Raw genomic sequence first — 20,340 nt, 5'->3', positions numbered from 1 at the left:
AAAAACTGATTTCCCAAAATACACGGGGCAGTTTTTAAAGTCTAATAACCCCACACCCTGTCCTTTGGAAGAGGGCGTTGCTGTGCCTGTGGCGAGATCTCGCGCTCAGCACTCCGTATATGCACTCATTGTGTGGCTGCCGACTGGCTGGGACCTTTTGATTTCCTTTGGAATAGGTAGCGGAGGGCCTGCTCCTCAGAGGTCACAACTTTAAAATCTCCCAAAACAGGCTGTCCAACTGGCTGCATTTTACCTACATAACCTGTTTTTCCCCAACATTCCCTGAAGTGGCAGTTTATTGAAGAGTCCCCTTTCCTTGCAAAGGCTTTTTTTTTACCCCCCTGAACTGTTTATACCTGAACAGATGCTTTATTTCTTTTCAAAGTTCCATGGCAAATTTCACACCTTTTTTTGAAATTCACAGTGCTCCGGTCCCCCTGGTTTTCTTAGGGGCAGCATGTGTTGGCTCACATTTCTTTATGTCTTCCCTGAAATCTTATGAACCCGGTAGTAATTTAAGGAATGCTTTTAAAATAAACTCGATGGCATAATATAGATGACTATAAAAGGGTAAAAGGCTGGAAGTTAAAAGCCACGGTAAGTTTTCCTGAAAGAGACATCTAACCAGGTTAACATTGGCATTATTTTGTTTGTATTGAGTAATGAAAAGTGTTAATGCATTTTGAAATCCTGGAGAGAAATATGTAGAATTCTCTCACATAGTTCATCTAATTCTTAGATTGCAATAAATTCCACTCTTATGAGAGGGTTTACATCTTTCCTTAGCATGACCTTAGTAAGAAAGGATCTGTCAAAACCAGTCCCTTTTTGGAGGGGGAGCTCGTAGTTTAAGTGAAGTGCCCCACAAAGAATTTCCTCAAAGAACCCATGAAAATAAGCCAATTTTATAAGTCGGTGCATTTTTCACAAGTTCTGAAACTATGCCCAGATTTCCACACCGTCTCCGCCGCCCCCGCCCCTCTATCAAACTAAGGCTTTATTCCTAATGGGTAGGGAAGGAAAAATTGCAGAAAATCTACATAAATGGCCCCTTTCACCAGTACTCAAAACCTCCTGAGATGGGCACGAGTCCGCGAGTCATATATCTGGGTCTAAGCTGCTTAGCGGCCTGGCTAGGGCTGCCAGAGCAGGTATTAGAAGAAAGGCGGGCTGGCTAGGGGCACCGTCTGGGTCGGGAAGAAGATCCCAGCCAGCCAGCCTCCTTAATCACAATGCGGTTAGCGTCACATGCCCATCTCTGCCCTCCGCCTGATATTGGGTGGCATATTTCCTTGAGGACTAAATTCCAGAGAGGTACCTTAGCTGCTTTGAGGTCCCCCGGAAGAGTCCGAGAGCCACCATGGCGGCCCTCCCTGGGGATACTAAGGCCGTACCAGGCCCCGTCCAGGGGCAGTTGAACCGATTCCGAAAGGCCTGGGCGGGGTGTAGCACATCTCCTGGGTGCTGATTGGTTATTCCGTGTCCCCGCCCCCTCGGCCTCGCGTGGTCTCCTTCTCCTTTGATCTGGGTTTCAAGACAAGCGCTGAGCAGCGGTTGGTCCGGCCCGCTTAAGCGTGATCTCGATTTGCCCAATGGGGAGCGAGCTTCGCGGGTTCTGTCGGGAAAGGCAGCTGGCCTATATAAACGGCCTGCTGGGCGTGCCCTTTCGCTAGGGTTGTCGTGAGTGCCTCTGAGGAAGGCTGGCTTTTGGGGGCGTTTTGCGCTCGCTGAGGGGGCACCTCGGGAACAATGGCGGAAGGAGATAATCGCAGCACCAACCTGCTGGTGAGTACCAGCTCCTCGTCGCGAGGGAACCGAGCGGGGCCTCCGGACTTCGGTGCGCTGCGGCCTCGTTCCTGTCACCCGCCGCGGGCCCGGCCCTCCTCTCCGTTCCCAGGTGCAGGCGACGACGCCTGCCCTTTGGGCTTCTTGGGTAACCTCTGCTTGGCGGTCACTAGTCGTGTCGACTCCTAACATCCCCTGGGGAAGGTGCACGACGGGGCGAGGAGGGCGCGTGATCATTCACCGCGACTAGGGGTTGAGGAGGAAGCGGGAGAAGGGGGGCTGTGACCAGCCTGGGGTGCAGTCCTTGGCAGAGGGCCGCGAGGGGCTCATCGAGCGCTTTTGCGGCCCAGACCCCAGCTGTATCTGGGTTTCCCCGTCTTTGATTTTAACCAGGATGTCCGTTCGCCCTTTTCCCCTAATACTTGGGCAGGGGTGGAGGGTCAAAGGGCTGCTGCCGAGAATTTCTTTTAGAGCTGGCACAGCTTTAAAACGGCAGGGAGGCTGCGAGCTCGCCGCTGGGAACTGGAGGTAGGATCCAGCTGGAGGGACAGTGGCAGGTTCTGGCGTTTGTCTGGAACGTGTAAGTCTGGGCGAGGGTGGGGGGTGTCCCAGGACGATTTTAGAGTAAGCAGGGGTCGGAGGGAACTGCAGTAAGGTTGTATCACAGGCAGACAGTTTTAACCTCAGCACGAATCCCGCCTCAGGATCTAGGTAAAAACGAGAGAAATCCGTCCATCTTCTCAGTTGCCTATCCCCAGGAAAAGGCATGCTACTCACCACCAGAACAACAGTGAATAGAGAAACCAAATTATTTAATTTTGACTTTTGATTTTCCAAGAGCTCAGGTGCTAACGAATTAAGTGACTTTGCAGGGCAGTTTTGATTGTGCGTGATTTTCATTTTGCATTGGTTTTTAGATATGCATGACCTCTGCCCCCTTACATGCACACACACCACCACCCCCTTTTCTATGGTTAGCCTAGTGAGCCCCAGCCAGGTTTCTTTTAAGAGTTGATCGTTGCCCAGGTTCACACAGCTATTGAAACAACAGATCCTGGCCTGGAGCTCGGCTGCTTTTTCCACAGAGCAGTGTGACTTAATTTAAGGAGAACAAGGCCTTTGGCCTTGGATTTGCTGGATTCAGATATGTAAACCTCTGTGTATCTCAGTTTCCACATTTGTAAAATGAGGATAGTAATGACACCTTCCTTTCAGCTTGTTGGGAGGAGTAATTAAAGTATAAGCACATAATATATTCAGCAGAGTTTCTGCCACATGGTAATCTCTTATTTAACTATATTGAGCATGGTATATAAAGTCAGAAACATTGAGGTCACCTAAGTGTCAGTGTGGCACAGATAACATCTTTATCAAGATTAAGCTGCCCTGTCTCCTGTTATTTGCATATTTCCCTGTGGTAACAGTTATAAGAACACATGGGTTTCCTGTTCCAAGTTTTTTTTCTCTACCAAAATCAGCTTAAGGGCTTTTTGCCCCATTAGCTCATCTGAGAAGTCTACTTGCAGCTGATGGTCAAATTTGCAGAGAAATTTGAAGTCTAACCAAAATGTCCTGATAAGTGTAAGAAGCATTTTATTGAGATATATTGGGCTTAATATGCCTTTTATAATTTTGTAAAAGCACAGTAGTTTTCCTTAATTGTGCAGATGATGCCAACATCTAAATGATTTCATTGCACAAAGAGCTATTTTGGAAATTGAATGCTGTTCGGAAAGAGGCTTTCCTAATGGATTCAGAAGTAGGGGGCTAAATCAATGAAATGACAAAACACCAGACCAGTTGTAACTACCTGAAATGAGAAACTTTAAGTGATCCAATTTTATACTTAGGGTGCTGCCACTTAGTAGTGCATGGCTTTGGGAAAGTCCATTCTGAGCTTGCTTTCTTTAATTGTAAAATGGCTCTGATTATCCCTATCTTAAGGGGGCTATAAGGATTATGTTACATAATGCATGTAGAAGAGTAGCCCAGTGCTTGGACTTGGAAAGTGACCATTAAATGATAATTTTTTTCCCCATTGATTTCTGTCTTTGGTTTAAAAATTGCGTTTTTCTGAGAAACTAATTTGTTTAAGATAGTGATTTGTAGGAGCTGTTTTACATACCTGGTGCCTTAGAAGAATTTAACTCTCTAGGAGCCACAGAAATGTTGAGGTTAGTAGAATGATCGCTTTAAATGTTACTCATATGTAGGCTGCAGAGACTGCAAATCTGGAAGAGCAGCTGCAAGGATGGGGAGAAGTGATGCTGATGGCAGATAAAGTCCTCCGATGGGAAAGAGCCTGGTTTCCACCTGCCATCATGGGTGTGGTTTCTTTGGTGTTTCTGTAAGTGAGCTATTAAATTTCTGTAGATTGTGCTTGTTACTCATAAGGGCTCAGGTTCCATTTATGGAAGTGCCTGAATCTGTAAAGAATGCCTTTGCTTAGAGCCGTTTGCCTAGTTTTCAGAATTTGTAGTACTTTGTAAACTCAGTAATCAAGGCAGTTGAATAAATCTGTGGCTCACACTTTTTGGTCTTAGGACCCTTTACACTGCTAAAAAATGTTGAGGACTCCAAAGAGCCTTTGCTTCTTCATGTTTACATTAACCGTTACAGCTGTGATGTCATGAAGCTTCCGGAAAACTACTTGTGAGAAAATTAGAATAAAAAAGGTGAATAACATCTTTGAGAACCAGAGGACTAGGAGGATAAACATCTTCAGCTAGGATTAATGAGGTCTATGTTTTTCTAACCTTTATTAATTTTTTTTTTTTAAACAGGACTATCTACTATCTAGATCCATCCGTTCTGTCGGGTGTTTCCTGTTTTGTTATGTTTTTGTGCTTGGCAGACTACCTTGTTCCCATTCTAGCGCCTAGAATTTTTGGCTCCAATAAATGGTAGGTGGCATAATGATGTGGCAGTCTAATTTCTGAGAAGTTACTGCACCAGGTAGCTATGACTAGTGTGTTGTAATTAAGCACAGAGAATTGTCTTAACCGTCAGGTGGCTAGGGGTTAGATTTATCGTTTGATGTAAAGAATTTCTTAGCTGATTCAGATATAAATCACAAACTTCCGGTACTTATATCTCCATAGTTTTTTTATACTCTAGCATTTATTTTGACTTTTTTTTCTTCCTAGACCTTTTTATTGAAGTGAGGCTTTTTTAGGTAATGTTTTATCAAGGATTGCAGACCTCATAATGGGCTTTCCATAAAAGTAGTATGTCTACTTTTACATTTTTTCCATTGATATTTAAGATATTATAATATTAATTTCACCAATTACTTTTGAATGAATATGAAAACAGTAACGTAGATTTTTTTTGCCTGTTCATTTAGCAACTATTTATTGAATGTCTACTTTTCTATTAGGCACACTCTTCTGGGTGCTGTGAAGTATTTTGACTTTTAAGATTCATCTTGGGACTTCCCTGGTGGTCCAGTGGTTAAGACTTCACCTTCCAGTGCAGGGGGTGCGTGATCGATCCCTGGTCGGGAGCTAATACCTCCCGGCCAAAACATAAAACAGAAGCAATATTGTGACAAATTCAATAAAGACTTCAAAAAAAAAAAGAAAAAGATTGATCTTGTGTTTCACGTTGAGACCTTGAGGTAGTGCAGCGGAGGTTAGCAAAAGTGCTTTAGAATACGTTCAAGCTGTATATATAAGTGGGTTGTTGATTGCATTTATACCACTCTTTGAACGGGTTACTTATGAGTTCCCAAGATAAGTGGCTGTGGATCCTGTTAAAGTATTTTTTAACTTCCTTCTGGAATGTTGCATTTCTCTTTTGATCCAAATAGTGAGCAAAACTAGATATAGGAATGGATTTTTTCCTCCTAGCTGCTATACTCCCTTGGTTGTTTATTTTAATTTAATTGGTAGTCTACTTGTGCCTGTAGTTTTTCGTTCTCCTGATAATAGCAAATTATAAAATAATTCTATAAAAATAAGAATTTTAAATGTAGGGTTTGCTTAAGTTATGGGATAATTAAGCATTTTTGTATTGAAATAAAGATGTTTCTGCCATAGCACAATGGTTAGTGTTAGCAAATGTGCTTTGAATTGTTTTTCATTGTGCTGCTGTTTGGGGGGCAAGTTTGTAACTATGCAATGTAGCAATTTAACAGAATCAACCTCGGACCCTGACTTTATTAGCCAGATAACATTCTAATCTGCTAATTCATAACTCCTGGAGAAAAATTTTCAGAAGCTCTTGAAGTTTCGTGGTAATCAGTATGTGGCTCAGTCTTATCTACAGAGCGATTTTGTTTTTTGACCTTTATGAAGAAGGAAGAACACAGTTGCCTAGCCACAGTCCAGCCTTGACTATGGGCAGCATACAAGGTCTGATTATTTATAAGAAGTTCCAGGGCTCAGTAGAAGCCTTTCTACTGTATCTGTCACTGCAGATTTATAGGGACAAGGACCAGAGGAGAGAAAACAACACATCTCCAGCATAGGGCTTACTTTTTATAGCAGCCATTATGTCTGTATAGCAAAGACAGTACAAAGGCAAAAATCAGAACCCAAAATACATAATAAACTACAAAGGGCTTTTTGGAGGATCTTTTTGTATTCTTACTGCTGTTTTGTTTGTGATTATATTTTCCCTCAATGGGACTAAATTTATAAGGAATTTGGATTTGAGCTCTTTGTGGCTGCCTAGGCCTCAAATGTATGAAGCCCAGTGGAGGGTATTGTGCTTTGAATGCTAGTAGTTATTATCTTACTGACGAGTGCTTAAATATAACTGGTTGAAACGTCACATCTTCCTCAAGGACTCTGATGGGTCACCACCCAGGATTCATTGGGATCTGCAAAATAATATAGGAATAGAGAAATTAATTCATACTGATTTCTGCATGACTCATAGTAGTCATGAGGTTTTTGTTACTATCATTGACCGAATTTGGCTTTAGAACCATAGATAGCCATTACTTTGTACACACACGTGTGTCTTTATGTTAAAACTTATTCCTGTGCTATGAAAGGAGTCTTTTTTGCTATGCTGAGCAGCTTGTGGGATATAGTTCTCTGACCAGGTTTTGAACCCAGGCCCTCTGCACTGAGAGCACAGAGCCCTAACCACTGGACCACCAGGGAATTCCCAAAAGGAGTCTTAATGGTTTAAGAACTTTTTCTATAACATAATGGTGAATCATTGTTGTTTTTATTTAGATTTTTTTAGAAGATAGTTTCTGAAATTTGAGAGGACGGTGTATTTCTGTTTACTGTTAAGATTTGCCTATAGTAAAAGGGAAGATTCTTTTCCTAGGACCACTGAGCAACAGCAGAGATTCCATGAAATTTGCAGCAATCTCGTAAAAACTCGACGCAGAGCTGTGGGCTGGTGGAAACGCCTCTTTACGCTAAAGGAAGAAAAGCCTAAAATGGTACTTTTTTAGTTTTGACTTATTTAAGTAAAGCAACATTTTAAGATTGAGTCAATTTTTGCTTCATATAGTGTAAAGCCTTTTTGCTTTACTCTAGTTACAGTTTGATGTTTATCATTATCTGTTGGTTTAACTCCTCTGAGTACATTCATAAATATTTATCTGTATTAAACTAAAAGTGAAAATTACATTTTGCATTCAATTTTTTATTCTTGTAGAGGTGAATTTTTTTTTCTTTTTTATTTACTGAAATAAATGTAAAAGACATATACTTAGGAAGCATTTGTTCTCTTTTCTCTTAGCTTCACTTGAGGTTACTATGTGAAGTTATTAATTGCAAAAGTAGTTAACTTACAAACTACTTAATTTACATACAGAATTATAGTTATTCTAGGAGAGAATGTATGTAAATTCTATAAAGGAGACCTAGGGAGTTTTCTATGGGTTTTATATAATATATAGATACTAAATATTTTTAAAGAAAAGTGGGAATAAAAACGGAGTTATTTTCCAATCTTGGAAACAATCTCCTAAAGTTTCGCTTCTTAGTCTGTTTCTAGGAGTTGATAAATTCTTGTTATTTTCATTATTAGTACTTCATGACCATGATCATTTCTCTTGCTGCGGTTGCTTGGGTGGGACAGCAAGTCCACAACCTCCTTCTCACCTACCTGATAGGTAAGTCTTTGAGGACAAACTGCAGGCACATCCTGGCCAGTAAAGTCTAACTGGAATTTAGTAAGCAATATGTTCCTGCTCCCTGAGTTCCAGGCAGTGGTTAAGGAACTGTGTGAGTATGGAAAGATGACTAAATCCCAGGTCCTTGTTTTCAGTGAGTTTGTGGTCTAATCGGAAGTTAAGACAAAGAACTAATAACCAAGGTAGAAAGTAATGTGCAAGAGGTAAAAATAAGCAGTGTGTCTTATCTGAGGTTGGGAGGTATGAAGCAGAAGCTTCTGGGGATAAATACCAATGGAAATAATGGATTTCATGTTACTTCCTCCCATTAGAGTGTGTAATAGTTTGAAGAACTACCTTCTATAAAATGTTAGAATCTTTGGGAAGTTAATTGCTGCCTTTGTAATTTTGTTTTTGTTTTTAATTTTAAGTGACGTTCTTACTCTTGCTTCCTGGACTAAACCAACATGGAATCATTTCGAAGTACATTGGAATGGCCAAAAGAGAGATAAACAAGCTTCTCAAACAAAAAGAAAAGAAAAATGAATAATACATCTGCTTTATGCAGTGTGATTAATGGTGTATACATTGTCCTTGGGGACAGTGTCTGTTATGCTGTCTGGATACTAAAATGTTACAGATGTAGCTCTTTGCTGTCCCTCATTCTGCCCTTAGTTAGTAGAAATTCTGACTTGCCAAGTAAGGCTTTATGCCCAGTGTCTTCATGGGTGTGTTGTCATCCGCTGGCCTTATATGGACAACTCATTCATCATTACCACTCGTCTTGGTTTTTCTCACCCAGGGTTAATTGAACTCTTACATTTAAAATAATATAGTGGTGAACTTCATCCTTTAGTACAGTTAACAGTGGCCTGGGATAACTGTTCAAGTTGATCATTGCTGTAGCTGGATACAAGATAGTGGTCTGTGACTACAGGAAGCTGGTTCTACTGTTTACTTCCACAGTCTGCTTAAACAACTGTCTGGCTTCGTGAATATAGAAACCAAGTTTACCACTTCTGATGAAGAGACCAGTTAAGATTCATTCCTCATTCTGTTTCGACACTGTGGGAGAAGAATCCTCATGGAATAAAATGAAAGTAATTCCATGGCCTAGTATGTGTTGGCTTCTCCCTTGTGCAGAATTTAGCAATTTGTTGGAAGCATTGATCCTCCCTCCCAAATGGGTAATCTGACAGGCTTAGAACTCTTGTTCCCGTGCACTTAAACTTGAAGTTAGTACATCCTTAAGTGCTTTTTAGTAGCAGGCTTACGCAAGATGGTATTTAGGATTTTTAGCATACTTTTGATTTCAGATTTTCAGCTAAATGAAACTAAAGTACATAATAGGTTAAGAGTCATGTCTATGACCTTCACTCCAAGACCAGCCAATAAAGAACAAAACTCATCCTGTGTTTAGTCAAGATTCATTTCAGTAGAAAATCCTACTAGTTTTTCAAGACCAGAATAAGCCTTTAAAGGTAAGCCTCAAGGTTCTCATTTTATGGTATCACTGGCTGCTTTTGGTCCCCATAGATGGAGTAGTTGAAATCTGTAGGAATGAACCTCTGAGGGCTGGAAATGTGACATATTTGGGAACAATTCTTAAACTGATTAACTAGCTGTAATATAGTTTTGTGAATTTATTGCACTGATGCTGTAAAACCTGGACCTTGTGGTATATCTGTTCCTAAGTAAGTGTTGTTTTCTCTCCTTCAATATTGCTGTAAACAGTGGCACCCATGTAGCATATGTTTGACTTCTCTTTTTTTAATGTTTCGTATACAAACTACCGTAATTTACATGTGTTTCCTCACTGTAAATAAGCTTGTCTTCCTAGATTTTTGTGTGTATGTGTGTTCTACCAATTGACTACTTTTGCAGTTTTAATTCTGTATTATTTCTTCTACTTTGTTTTGTGTAAAAGGGGAAAAATAAAAAAGCTGGAATCCCTCCTTGTGTCCTTTCTTTATAGCTTAGCCAGTACAACGTTTACATGATCGGATTTATGTACCCAATTAATGAACTACCCTGTGTGATCATTATATGGCTATAAGGTGCTCTTTAAGAATAAAATGAAATAAAAGGTTTAAATTTATTCATTCAGTAAACATCCAGGCACCACCCTAGATGGAAAAGGAGATACAATGAATAACTAATGGCCAAAGGTGATGTGTGAGAGGGCCTGGTTGGAAGAATAGGCAGGGAGCCATGCAGGAGAGAGTGCCTGCCAAGGCACTCTGTACCCTAGGGCCTAGCTCAGAATTCGGTACCTGAGCTGCTCAGTAAATAATTGGTGGGTGACTTTTGTCTGCACTTAGAATTTTTTTAGAAAATAGAGCCCCAGGCTTCCCTGGTGGCGCAGTGGTTGGGAGTCTGCCTGCCGATGCAGGGGACGCGGGTTCATGCCCCGGTCCGGGAAGATCCCACATGCCGCGGAGCGGCTGGGCCCGTGAGCCATGGCCACTGGGCCTGTGCGTCCGGAGCCTGTGCTCTGCAATGGGAGAGGCCACAACAGTGAGAGGCCCGCGTACCGCAAAAAAAAAAAAAAAAAAAGAGCTCCAGTTGGATATTTTATCATTAGGCCTTACTATCTATACGTAGTGGATCCTGGGAACAGATTCAATGTCAAATTAAATCTCTGCTCCCCCTCTCCCCAAAACGTATGGATCCTTCCTTGGAGCCTCCTGGGGGCTTGATGATGTCCAGAACAGGGAAGTCTCAACCCAGTCACCATAGGTCTCCTCCTGGTCACTGGATGCTCTGAAATGCTGGTCTTCCACATGCAGCTATGATTACTCCCCAGGCCAACTTGGCTACTCCTGTGCTAGCTCTGGCCACAGCACAGGTCCCCTTTCAACTCTTGCCTTTGCACCACCTCTGGCAGAGGTCCTATCATTCCAGAATTCACAGGATGACAAGAGGCAGTTTATACATGGCCCTCCCGCTCCATTTCCACCCTTCTACCCTTTTTCCAGTTCCAATCCAACCATTCTGAGATTTCTGTCCATCTTTATATGCCCTCCTAGCTCTTAATATCTATAGGCCACACACCCTTCCTAACGTTTCAGGATCCCCAAACCCCACAAGTAATTTAGTAGCTTAGACAAGTTATAAGTGACCACTTTTTTGTTTTGATTTTTTAACCTACAGCAAAATTTGGAGACTAAGTTAAGATTGAATTTAGTTTGCTCCCTCATTTGTGAAGTGGAGATAATAGTACAGATCTCACAGGGACATTATGTAATTGCATGTGTTGTTCTGAGGATTCAGTTAATCTACAGGAAGCACTTAGTTGCAGTTAGGAATTAGTAGTTGTTAGCACCCTTCACGGCACAGATCAAATGGCGCTTCCTCTGTGAGAGCTTTAGCAACTTTCCAGGCCACTTCTCTGTTCTCACAGCACTTCATATTGGCGTCCTATGTGGCACACTGCCCAGTATTGTGCTGTTATTTAGAGATCTGTGTCTGCTAGGATCTGTACCTCTTAAGGGCAAGAACTGACATTTTTGTCCTCTCACCTGGTACAACACCTGGCAGGCACATGGTAGGCACTCATTAGATATTTCCTGAATGAAGGGATGAATGAATGAATGAAGTGTATAAAGAGATGGTGGTACTAATTTTCTATTTATGGTAAGGCTCTTGAAGGAAAGTGGATTTATTCACTTACCTTCCCACTGTTGCTAAGGCCCTCAAGGTGAGCACCACATTTTTAGTCAACAGAATGTGTTGTTAAGTGTACAGGTAACCAGTTCTTAAAGGAAATGTTCATTAGAAAAGCAAATGTCCTTTTGTAAATGTAAGTTACAACCAGAGATTTTTATATCCCTGAGATGTTCAAACTGGGAGCTTGGTTCTCCTCAATGTTCACCTGGGATTTGAGAAGCATTGGGGGTGGGGGAGGTGGGCTGTGATGCTAATCACAGACGCTGACTGAGCACGCAGGCTCCCGGGTTTTATGTGTCTCTTTTATATGGATTATTTCGTTTACCCTCATAGCAACTTCAACTGATTGGTGTATCATCCCCATTTTGCAAATCGGGAAACTGATTTGCCCATTCATTTATTCAAATACGTGTCAGCCGCCTACTATGTACCAGATGACTTTTCTAGAAGCTGTGGGTACAGCGGTGAACAAAACCAACCAAATCCCTGCTTACTTAATGGAGACAGACGATAAATACACTTCCAATATTTCAGGTGGTAAGTGCTATGGAGAAAAATTAAGCAGGGCAATGGGGTTGGGGCGAATGGGGAGAAGGTTGTATGAGTGTGTGATTGAATAGAGACCTGAGGAAAGGGAGTGGGGAGCAAGTCTCGGGATAAACTGGGGGGGAGGAATACTCAAGTTAAAGGGAAAAGCAAATGCAAAGACCTTGAGGCAGAGTATGCTTGGTGTATCTGAAGAAAAGCAAGCCAGGGGCGAAAGTTGGGGGGGATGATGTTCCTAGGCAAGGAGGCAGGTGTGCAAGTCAGGGAGGACCTTGGTTTTGGTAAGGAATTTGGATTTTACTGAGGGTGCTAGGAACCCTTGGAGAGTGCAAGGTCTGACAAGTTTTAAAGCGATCATTGTGGCGGCCAAGTGGGAAACACAAGGAAGGGTAAGAAGGGAGGGTAAGGGTGACAGCAGGGAGGAAAGCAGTCCATGGCAGAAGTTTCAGATGTTGGATATCTAGCCTGAGGTTACTCAGCTCCGGAGAGGGCGGAGCCAGAATTCACTTCCTCCCAGGCCGTCAGACCCTGGGCTTCAAGCCGTACCTACTGAGCATTTATATACTACGTGCCAGACATTTTGCGAGCCCTTTGTCACCATTATCTCATCTGTTCACCTGGGATTTGAGACGGCTGAGCGTTTATTTTGAAAGCGCTTAAAAGGCTGAGCGTTTATTTTGAAACATTTGTGGCTTTCTTCCAAACTGTGTATCTCAGAACTCAAAAGCAAAGCCTGGAACTCCAGTAAATAATTTCTAATATTTAGGAAGAGTCAAAAAGGAAGCACCGATTAAAAAATATATTTTTGACTGTATGAAAAAATACTCTATACATGTTTCAAAAAACAAAACTAAATTGTATTGGGAGAAAAGCAAGTCTTCCATCCCAGTTCCTAACGCCCTTCCCAGAGGCATTTACCGATTTCTTGTGGGTCCTTCTAGAGATACTGTAAATACGCAAGTATCAAAATTAATTCTAAATGGTAAACAGTTACTGCAATAAAAATTTGCAAATATCTAGGCCCTTGTCAGTTTTTGACTTTTACGGATTAAATGCTAGAAGGTAGTCGAACCTGTGCTAACGCCGCACCTCCACCAGCTAGCTCCCCAGGGCCTCGCCTGGGTGTTCGACTCCATCGACTCTCTACTGCCCACCCCTGAGGAGGTTCCGCCCCTCGCCCGCCTCCTTCCACTAGGCAATTCATTTTTTAATTTTTTTTGTTTTTGGCGGTCCTTTGAAAGTCTCGCGATAGCCCGACCGCTTCCCATAATTCCGTTCACTCGCCCCGCCCAACTTCTTTCCGCCGTCTTTCCGTGCCGGTGAGTGTCTTTCTCTCAACGATCTAGTATCATCCGTCAACTATCGGTGCCATCCTATGGTCTAGGACTCGGCTTCGGTGCCCTGCGAGGATGTCGGAGACCTCCTGGGCCGGGGATACTATCCTTGCAGGGGTCTGGGCAGGCGGAGGGGGGAGTCCTGCCCGGCCGCCCCATGCTCTGCACTCTGGGGAGCCCGGTCTCTGAGGCGCAGGCCGCAGCCCCGGCGGGACCCGGAGCTTTCGACCGTCAGGGGGCAGTCCCGACTCTTTCGGCGGCGCCAGGATCTCCCATTAGTGGTCGAGGCAGCTCCTTGGCTGCGAGAAGCATCGGGGAGCCATAACCTTGGTGAGCCGTGCAGCTTCCCATTACTTCGGCCGCGCCGGGAGCTTGGGAGACAGAAGATCCTCAGGAGGGAAAACTGGATCCTGCCTGGGGTGGCGGTTTGCTGGAACGAACTTGGGTCGTCTGGGCCCCAGGGTTTCCTCTCAGACACTTTGTTGAGCTTGAGGAAGCAGGTTGGATCCCTACTGTTGTCATTTGAGGCATGCCTCTATCCTTAGCTTTCAAAACTATTGAAGTTCGTGCCCATTGTGATAGAGTCCATTCTGGTGCATGTGAAATGTTTCTGCTTACCAGTGTGCTACGATTGCTGTTGGTCATAATTTTAGATGGCACAAGGACGGACGTTTCATTTTAATAGTTTACGGGTGTTAGGTGAGAGTTGACTAGTATCTTTTGGGTGTTAGGACAAGGCTGACACTGAGTCAGTTGGTTTAAAGGACAATGTTAAATTTAAATAGTATAGATGCTGCTGGATTCCAGAAGTTTGGAAAATATTGCTGGTGATTATCAGCTCCCGTTCTGAATAACTGACCTACCATGGCTGGTATTTTCATTTGATTAATGAAATAATCAAATGAATTATTTGATTGGACACAGTCGACATATTCCTCTGGGTATCCTGGGGAACTAGCCTGCTTAGAAATGGGGAAACTTCCTCATGATAGAGGCAGAAAGGAAAGGGTGTGTTCCCAGTGGAATGATTGGGTGCCTTTTAATGGCAATGCCAATAAAAAATCCCTATTTTCTCTTCCCTGAACAGCCATAATGGTGCGCATGAATGTCCTGGCCGATGCTCTCAAGAGTATCAACAATGCCGAAAAGAGAGGCAAACGCCAGGTTCTTATTAGGCCGTGCTCCAAAGTCATCGTCAGGTTTCTCACTGTGATGATGAAGCATGGTAAGTGTCTTGATGTTTATTATGTTTTGAGGTAAACATGTTACAGAATGGGTCCTGTAGAAGTTAACTGTTGGAGAGATGTGGGAAGATGGGAGAACAAGGTGGCAGTCATACATGGGAACTAATGCAATTGATTGGGGCTGTGGACAGGGTAGTTCTGGACTAATGATGCTGTTCAAGAAATAACTGAGTAGGGTAGAACTGTTGAAAGGAAGAGAGAGTTTGGCAGCTAAAATGGCCTTTCTTTGTGTAACATGCAGCTGCAACATGTCACTGAAAGGGCCCTGAACCTAAGAGCTCCTTGGGATGGAAAGAAGGATTGTTTTGTCTTGGGCACGAGGTAGCCTTTGGGAGTGGGAAGCCGTGAAAAGGCAAGGAGGAAATAATCCCCTTTTTAACATTTCAGGGTGGATTGTTTTGGGTGTTGCCCCCTAAATTTTAAAAATTATTTTTAATACAGTCACTTGTGTTCTGTAGGTTACATTGGCGAATTTGAAATCATCGATGATCACAGGGCTGGGAAAATTGTTGTGAACCTCACAGGCAGGCTAAATAAGGTAAGGATTGATTATCTTCCATGTTTAAGAACCTTCAGAATGGTCTACCAAGGTGTTCCATGTTATAATTGCCCTTGTAGAATCAGATAATGTGCTTGCTTTAGGTTAAAAAGATTAAGGATTGATTAAAATCGTTAATTTTTATATAGGACCTTTTACTTCGTTTGTTCTCCAGGTAGAATTGTGAGTTAACTTAGTGTTTGTGGAGTAGAAGGTATCTGAAGGGAGATGCGGGAGGGTTGGGTGAGAATGAACAACCGATGATACTGGTGTTTGAATCTTGGGTGGCTCAAGGCCACTAGTCCTGACAATGTAAATAACTTTTGGTCCTTCGTTTCGCTTGGTGATTGTTGGGTATTTTGAACAGAGAGTATGGGATTCTCTAACTATTAATATTTCTGTTTTTGCTGACATAGGCTGAATGTATGTCTTTGAGGTCTCTTCTCCCTGTAGGCATAATCTACTGAATCTGTTTGATTCTTTTGACTTTTTGAAAGTCTCGCGATAGCCCGACCGCTTCCCATAATTCCGTTCACTCGCCCCGCCCAACTTCTTTCCGCCGTATTTGATTCTGATTCCATGTATTTTGGGGGCAGGTATCTGTCTATAAGCAAGTTGGGGGTCTCTAAGCTGCTACCCTGCTTTCTGTGTTCAGGTTTGTAGCTTTTCTATTTGCAAGGGGTCCAACAGAGTGGGGCACACGGGCCAAGAAAGTGAGTGGTTAGTGACAGGGGCCAGATTTATTGATAAGGTTATTTCCTGGACCAACAATTCCTATTTTACAAAGTTGGTTCCTTACATAGTGAATTTGCTTCCTGTGTGGATACTTAGTGTCAGATGAAAACTACTGAATTTGAAGCCTTTGAAGAATTTTTGAAGGGAATTTTGGGCCTATGTCTTGTTTTGTTCTGTTGTAGCCATTAGACTCCAATCCCACGGAAGGATTTGGATTCACTTCTCTTTCGCTCTGACCCTCACAATGTTCTTGAAGTACAAGAGGGCGTGTCTTTTTTCCCCTGTTTTTAGGAGTTAGGAAGCTGAGAGCTGAGTCCTGCTCAAGGTTTCAGTAAACTGTGGAAGAGCTGGTTCCAGTATATAGTTTAAAGCTGTCCTGCAGCAGCTTTTGTTGATGTTAAAAAAGCAAAACCAAAAAAACTTAGTTGGAGAAGTGCCCTGTACCACATTTCTCTTGAACTACACATAATAGCTTGAGAAATAAGTTTTAACAGAGTATTTCCCAAATGGAACTCATTTGTGACATCCTTGTTCAGTGGTATACTAGTTTAGAAAATCCTGGCTAACAGGTAGTTGAAATCCAGGCCCTGCCACATTTAACTGTTTGAATTAGTTTTTGGTTTCTCTCAGTTGCAATTTTCTTACTTTATAAGACATTTTTGCCTCAGTTTCCTTCATGCAGGAGATAGATGTACCTTATTGTGGAATTGTAATGCAGTTGGGAAGTAAGGTAGTGTTTAAAGATTATAGATTAAGAAAATTCTTGCTTTGATTGTATCCTCTTAAGATTCATCTGCTTTGGGAGTGGATGTGCTGGAGTTCTGCTAGCTGAATGGAAGGGATTTTTGCTGCTGGAATAAAGCAAGCCTGGGTGTGGTAGTGTAGAGGCCTCAGAAAGGTCTTTCACTGTAGCTTGCTTGGGTTTTCCCTATTCCTATCCCTGTATTGCTTGCATCCAGTGTGGGATTGCCCTTGACAGTCAAGTGACATTTGTAGCTGGTAAGGTGATGTTATAAAAAGAAGAACCTGAGTGGGCCTCCTGCCATGGGGCAGTTGGGCATGACAGGTCCATTTTCAGTTTCTGTGGGTTCAGATCTGTCTAGGGAAGTGTACCAGCTCCAAAGACTTCACTAAGTTCTAATCTCATAGCCTCTTCTAGTTTACAGTTAAGCATCTTGGAATCTTGAATGATTCTTCTGTGGATGTGCACACACAACTTTCTGTCCGCTCCCTTAGCCCTCTAAAGGTACTAATCCTGAGTGTTCTCACGTGATCATTTCTTGTGTGTAAACAGCAGGAGGCTTCCTGCTTTGATTTTTTTTTTTTTAAGTGCGCTAGTGATTTGTAGAGTTGGTGGTCTAGCAGAGGGCGGGGTCACATTTAGCTCTAATTAACTAGAGACTTTTAGTCCCCTCATTTTCCACCAAATTGGATGTAGTCATAGACCTTGTGTGAACCCACGGATAGATTCATGTAGCCTGTTAGTGGATATTTGAAACTTTATTGTGTTTTATGGTTTAGGTGTGATGGATTGTAGTGCCTTGGCTCTTAGCTCTCACTTTGGAGGATAGTTGTTGCTGTGTCATCTCTCCCACCCAACACTGTCATAGCATGCGGGTGGGATAACTCTACCTCGTTCTGCCTTCTATACATTTTGCTAGATTAGTAGGGCTTGACTATAATTTATTTGTCTAAGACTTGAGTTCTTTAAAATCTGGTCATTTGTGCTGAGGCAGCTCTGTGGGCCATAGGAATGCACACTGGTGTTATCTTGGTGTTTTACCTCTTCTGTTGACTTTTTCAATAGTTTGCCTTTTCTTCCTAAGTAGGCATAGTCTTAATTGTGTTTTTCAAATGGCATTTATATCAAAGATTGTACAAAATAGTTACCCATTAAATGTTGAGTTGGGTGGTTTATATGACTATTCAGTTATAAATGCATTTTAGTGTTACTCTTTTTCTGTTATTGGTGAAGTGTGAACAGCGTTTTCTGTTCTGTTTTTACAGTGTGGAGTGATCAGCCCCAGGTTTGATGTGCAACTGAAAGATCTAGAAAAATGGCAGAATAACCTGCTCCCGTCCCGTCAGTTTGGGTGAGTCAATTTTCCGTATTTAAAAGTTAATGCTGTGGATCCCTGTGATGCAGTTTGACTTGAGCTTTTTTTTTTTTTTTAACTTAATAGCAGTAGCAGTTGTCTCCGTTTCCATCCTTGACTCAAGGATTAGCTTCTGTGTTGCCATACTTCATGTGTTAGGCTCTAGTTTCTGAGAGGCGTGGAAGAGCTGAGGCTGGCTGAGAGACAGCAGAATTGTGTGCCCTTTAATGTCTGCTCTTTTGGCTCAGTGCATATAGTTCATATATGTTCACTGTGAATCCCTTCCTATGGCCAGAATGACTTCTCAACCATTGGCCTCTGGGGAAACTCGATTTGAAAATCTTCCTCCTCGGTAAGAGACTGAGTTCAAATCCTGGTTTTTCTGCTTTAAACCTGTGAGGCCTTGGGCAAGTCATAGCCTTGATTTCTTCATCTTAAAAATGGTAGTAGTTCTCTTGTAAGTTATAGTATCACCTGATTTAGTTCTGGTAAAGCACTTTAAGATCTGACACAGTAAGTGCTTATCTATTTGTGGTTAAGAACTTAAACCCACAGTCATGTTTGGTGATGCTGAATTTACTCCCACTTCGTGGCTGCCGTATAACAGGTATAGTGTCATGAGCGAGTCATTTCTGATTGTAGTTACGATACTAATTTTCATGCCTCCCAGTTGGCATACCTTCTGTGTCTTACGTTGATCCCCATAGTAACCCATGAGGTAGCCAGGCCAGGTGGGACGCCCTTTGTCCAAATAACTGTGTACAGTAGTTTGCCTGTGATGGTACACACAGTAAGTGGCAGAAACAATTCAGTCAGTACTTTAATGCTTTAGATTGCATGTCTCCTTGAGAGCAGAAAGTGACATTTTGAAGTTAAAGGAGTTCCAGTCTTTGCTCTTAGGTAACATTGCTTCTCGTTGTTAGCTGAGGCCAGGGCTGTATGTGTATAGCTGATATCTCTGGGTTTGGGTCTTTGGTTCTAGGAACCGTGCCTGTGTACTGCCAGCCTGTGGAGGCAGCATTAGTCTGTGTGTCCATTATGGGAAGGCATCTTAAGCACTGATAAATGTTGGAGTTTTTCTGTACCAGAAAGTAGCTCTGTGTTGAACATTCTTAGGAAAAACTTACCAGCTTTTTTTTTTTTTTTTTTTTTAAACTTTCCATAGTTTCATTGTACTGACAACCTCAGCTGGCATCATGGACCATGAAGAAGCAAGACGAAAACACACAGGAGGGAAAATCCTTGGATTCTTTTTCTAGGGATGTAATACATACGTGCAAATAAAATGCCTCAGAGGACTCTGGTGCTTCCCTCAGTCGTTTTGAACTTTGTACAGCAGAGTAGCAAGAGCGTCTGCGGGAGTGTACAGCCTTTGTGTTAATTGGTGAATGCTGTTTCCTTGACGTAGAAGAAAGTTTTGACTTGGGATAACTTTCGCCGTCACCCTTGTGGCTCACCAGAGGAGGGTGTGTCTGGCCCTGGATGGTTGACTCTGGGTTGGGGTCCAGGTGGTGAAGCTGTCCCTTTCTGGAGTCTTACATTAACCCTGGAAGGAGTGGTGCCTTTCCTCTTTTTAGCTTGACAGAATACACATTTCAAGCCCTAAAAATATGATATGGTTGTAGTTGATTATGTAAGTGCTCATAAGGAAACAGATAACTAGAGCCCCACAGCTCACTAAGACTCATCTCAAAGTAAATTTGGATGGCATATCAGGGACATTTTAGCAATATGTGGTTATAAAATGTCATTTTTTCCAAAAAGTGGACCATCTTTTAAAAACTAGTTTTACTGTAAACCTGTCACCAAGTATATTCTGGAATTGGCGAGAATTAGTTTACTGGACCACTTGACCTGGGATATGCTTGTAAAGAGCTCAGACACCAAAGAGAGGGCAGGGGTGGCTTTTGTGAAACAGACCACGGCTCCACTCTCCCTTCTAAGAGTAGTGCTGTCCAGTACAGCTGTAACAAGAGCTACACTAATGTGTAGTTAAGCCTTCTAGTAGCCGCGTGAAGACAAAGAGAAACAGCTGGGATTGATTTTTTTTTTAATAACATTTTGTGTTCAAAAGTTAAAATTTCAGCATATACTTGATGTGAAAAACGAATGGGATTGTACTCTTCATGATGTCTTTGAAATGATGAACACTACATTTATTTACACCTAAAGCACATCTTAATTGGGACGAGCCTCTTTTAATAGCTACATGTGGCTGGTGTTCCGTATTGGACAGCACAGTCTAGACTCTTGATTCTTGGTGGGTCTGGCCAAGGAGAAAGGACGCTTGGAAGAGATCCTGGGTATGTTA

General features: G+C 42.4%; 2 protein-coding genes across 4 annotated transcripts; both read left to right on the top strand.

The window, feature by feature from the left end:
* The first annotated feature begins 1,651 nt into the window (after window positions 1–1,651).
* On the top strand, window positions 1,652–9,820 carry ARL6IP1 (ADP ribosylation factor like GTPase 6 interacting protein 1). Of its 2 annotated transcripts, XM_060123934.1 has the most exons (6): window positions 1,652–1,785; window positions 3,999–4,132; window positions 4,569–4,688; window positions 7,072–7,189; window positions 7,783–7,867; window positions 8,299–9,820. In XM_060123934.1, exons 1-6 carry the CDS (start codon window positions 1,750–1,752, stop codon window positions 8,415–8,417), a joined length of 612 nt encoding a protein of 203 aa, XP_059979917.1. In that variant the 5' UTR covers window positions 1,652–1,749; the 3' UTR covers window positions 8,418–9,820. The 2 variants fall into 2 exon arrangements, with proteins under 2 accessions (XP_059979917.1, XP_059979918.1); XM_060123935.1 differs by lacking the exon at window positions 4,569–4,688.
* Window positions 9,821–13,377: 3,557 nt separating this feature from the next.
* Window positions 13,378–19,327, top strand: RPS15A (ribosomal protein S15a). Of its 2 annotated transcripts, none has more exons than XM_060123861.1 (5): window positions 13,378–13,401; window positions 14,504–14,641; window positions 15,119–15,198; window positions 17,941–18,026; window positions 19,195–19,327. In XM_060123861.1, exons 2-5 carry the CDS (start codon window positions 14,509–14,511, stop codon window positions 19,286–19,288), a joined length of 393 nt encoding a protein of 130 aa, XP_059979844.1. In that variant the 5' UTR covers window positions 13,378–13,401; window positions 14,504–14,508; the 3' UTR covers window positions 19,289–19,327. The 2 variants fall into 2 exon arrangements, with proteins under 2 accessions (XP_059979844.1, XP_059979845.1); XM_060123862.1 differs by lacking the exon at window positions 13,378–13,401 and adding an exon at window positions 13,472–13,746.
* The last annotated feature ends 1,013 nt before the right edge of the window (window positions 19,328–20,340 follow it).

The sequence above is a fragment of the Lagenorhynchus albirostris genome, chromosome 15 (genome assembly GCF_949774975.1).
Source record: "Lagenorhynchus albirostris chromosome 15, mLagAlb1.1, whole genome shotgun sequence".
Classification (NCBI taxonomy): Eukaryota; Metazoa; Chordata; class Mammalia; order Artiodactyla; family Delphinidae; genus Lagenorhynchus; species Lagenorhynchus albirostris.
This window is presented reverse-complemented; position numbering and strand designations above follow the sequence as displayed.

Bases quoted from the DNA above. Each gene is read 5' to 3' on its own strand.
- ARL6IP1 (XM_060123934.1), top strand. From the start codon at position 1,750: ATGGCGGAAGGAGATAATCGCAGCACCAACCTGCTG. The intron at 7,190-7,782 runs GTACTTTTTTAG...TTTCATTATTAG, and splicing joins AGGAAGAAAAGCCTAAAATG to TACTTCATGACCATGATCAT. The intron at 7,868-8,298 runs GTAAGTCTTTGA...TTTAATTTTAAG, and splicing joins CCTTCTCACCTACCTGATAG to TGACGTTCTTACTCTTGCTT.
- RPS15A (XM_060123861.1), top strand. From the start codon at position 14,509: ATGGTGCGCATGAATGTCCTGGCCGATGCTCTCAAGAGTATCAACAAT. The intron at 14,642-15,118 runs GTAAGTGTCTTG...TGTGTTCTGTAG, and splicing joins CACTGTGATGATGAAGCATG to GTTACATTGGCGAATTTGAA. The intron at 18,027-19,194 runs GTGAGTCAATTT...AACTTTCCATAG, and splicing joins CTCCCGTCCCGTCAGTTTGG to TTTCATTGTACTGACAACCT.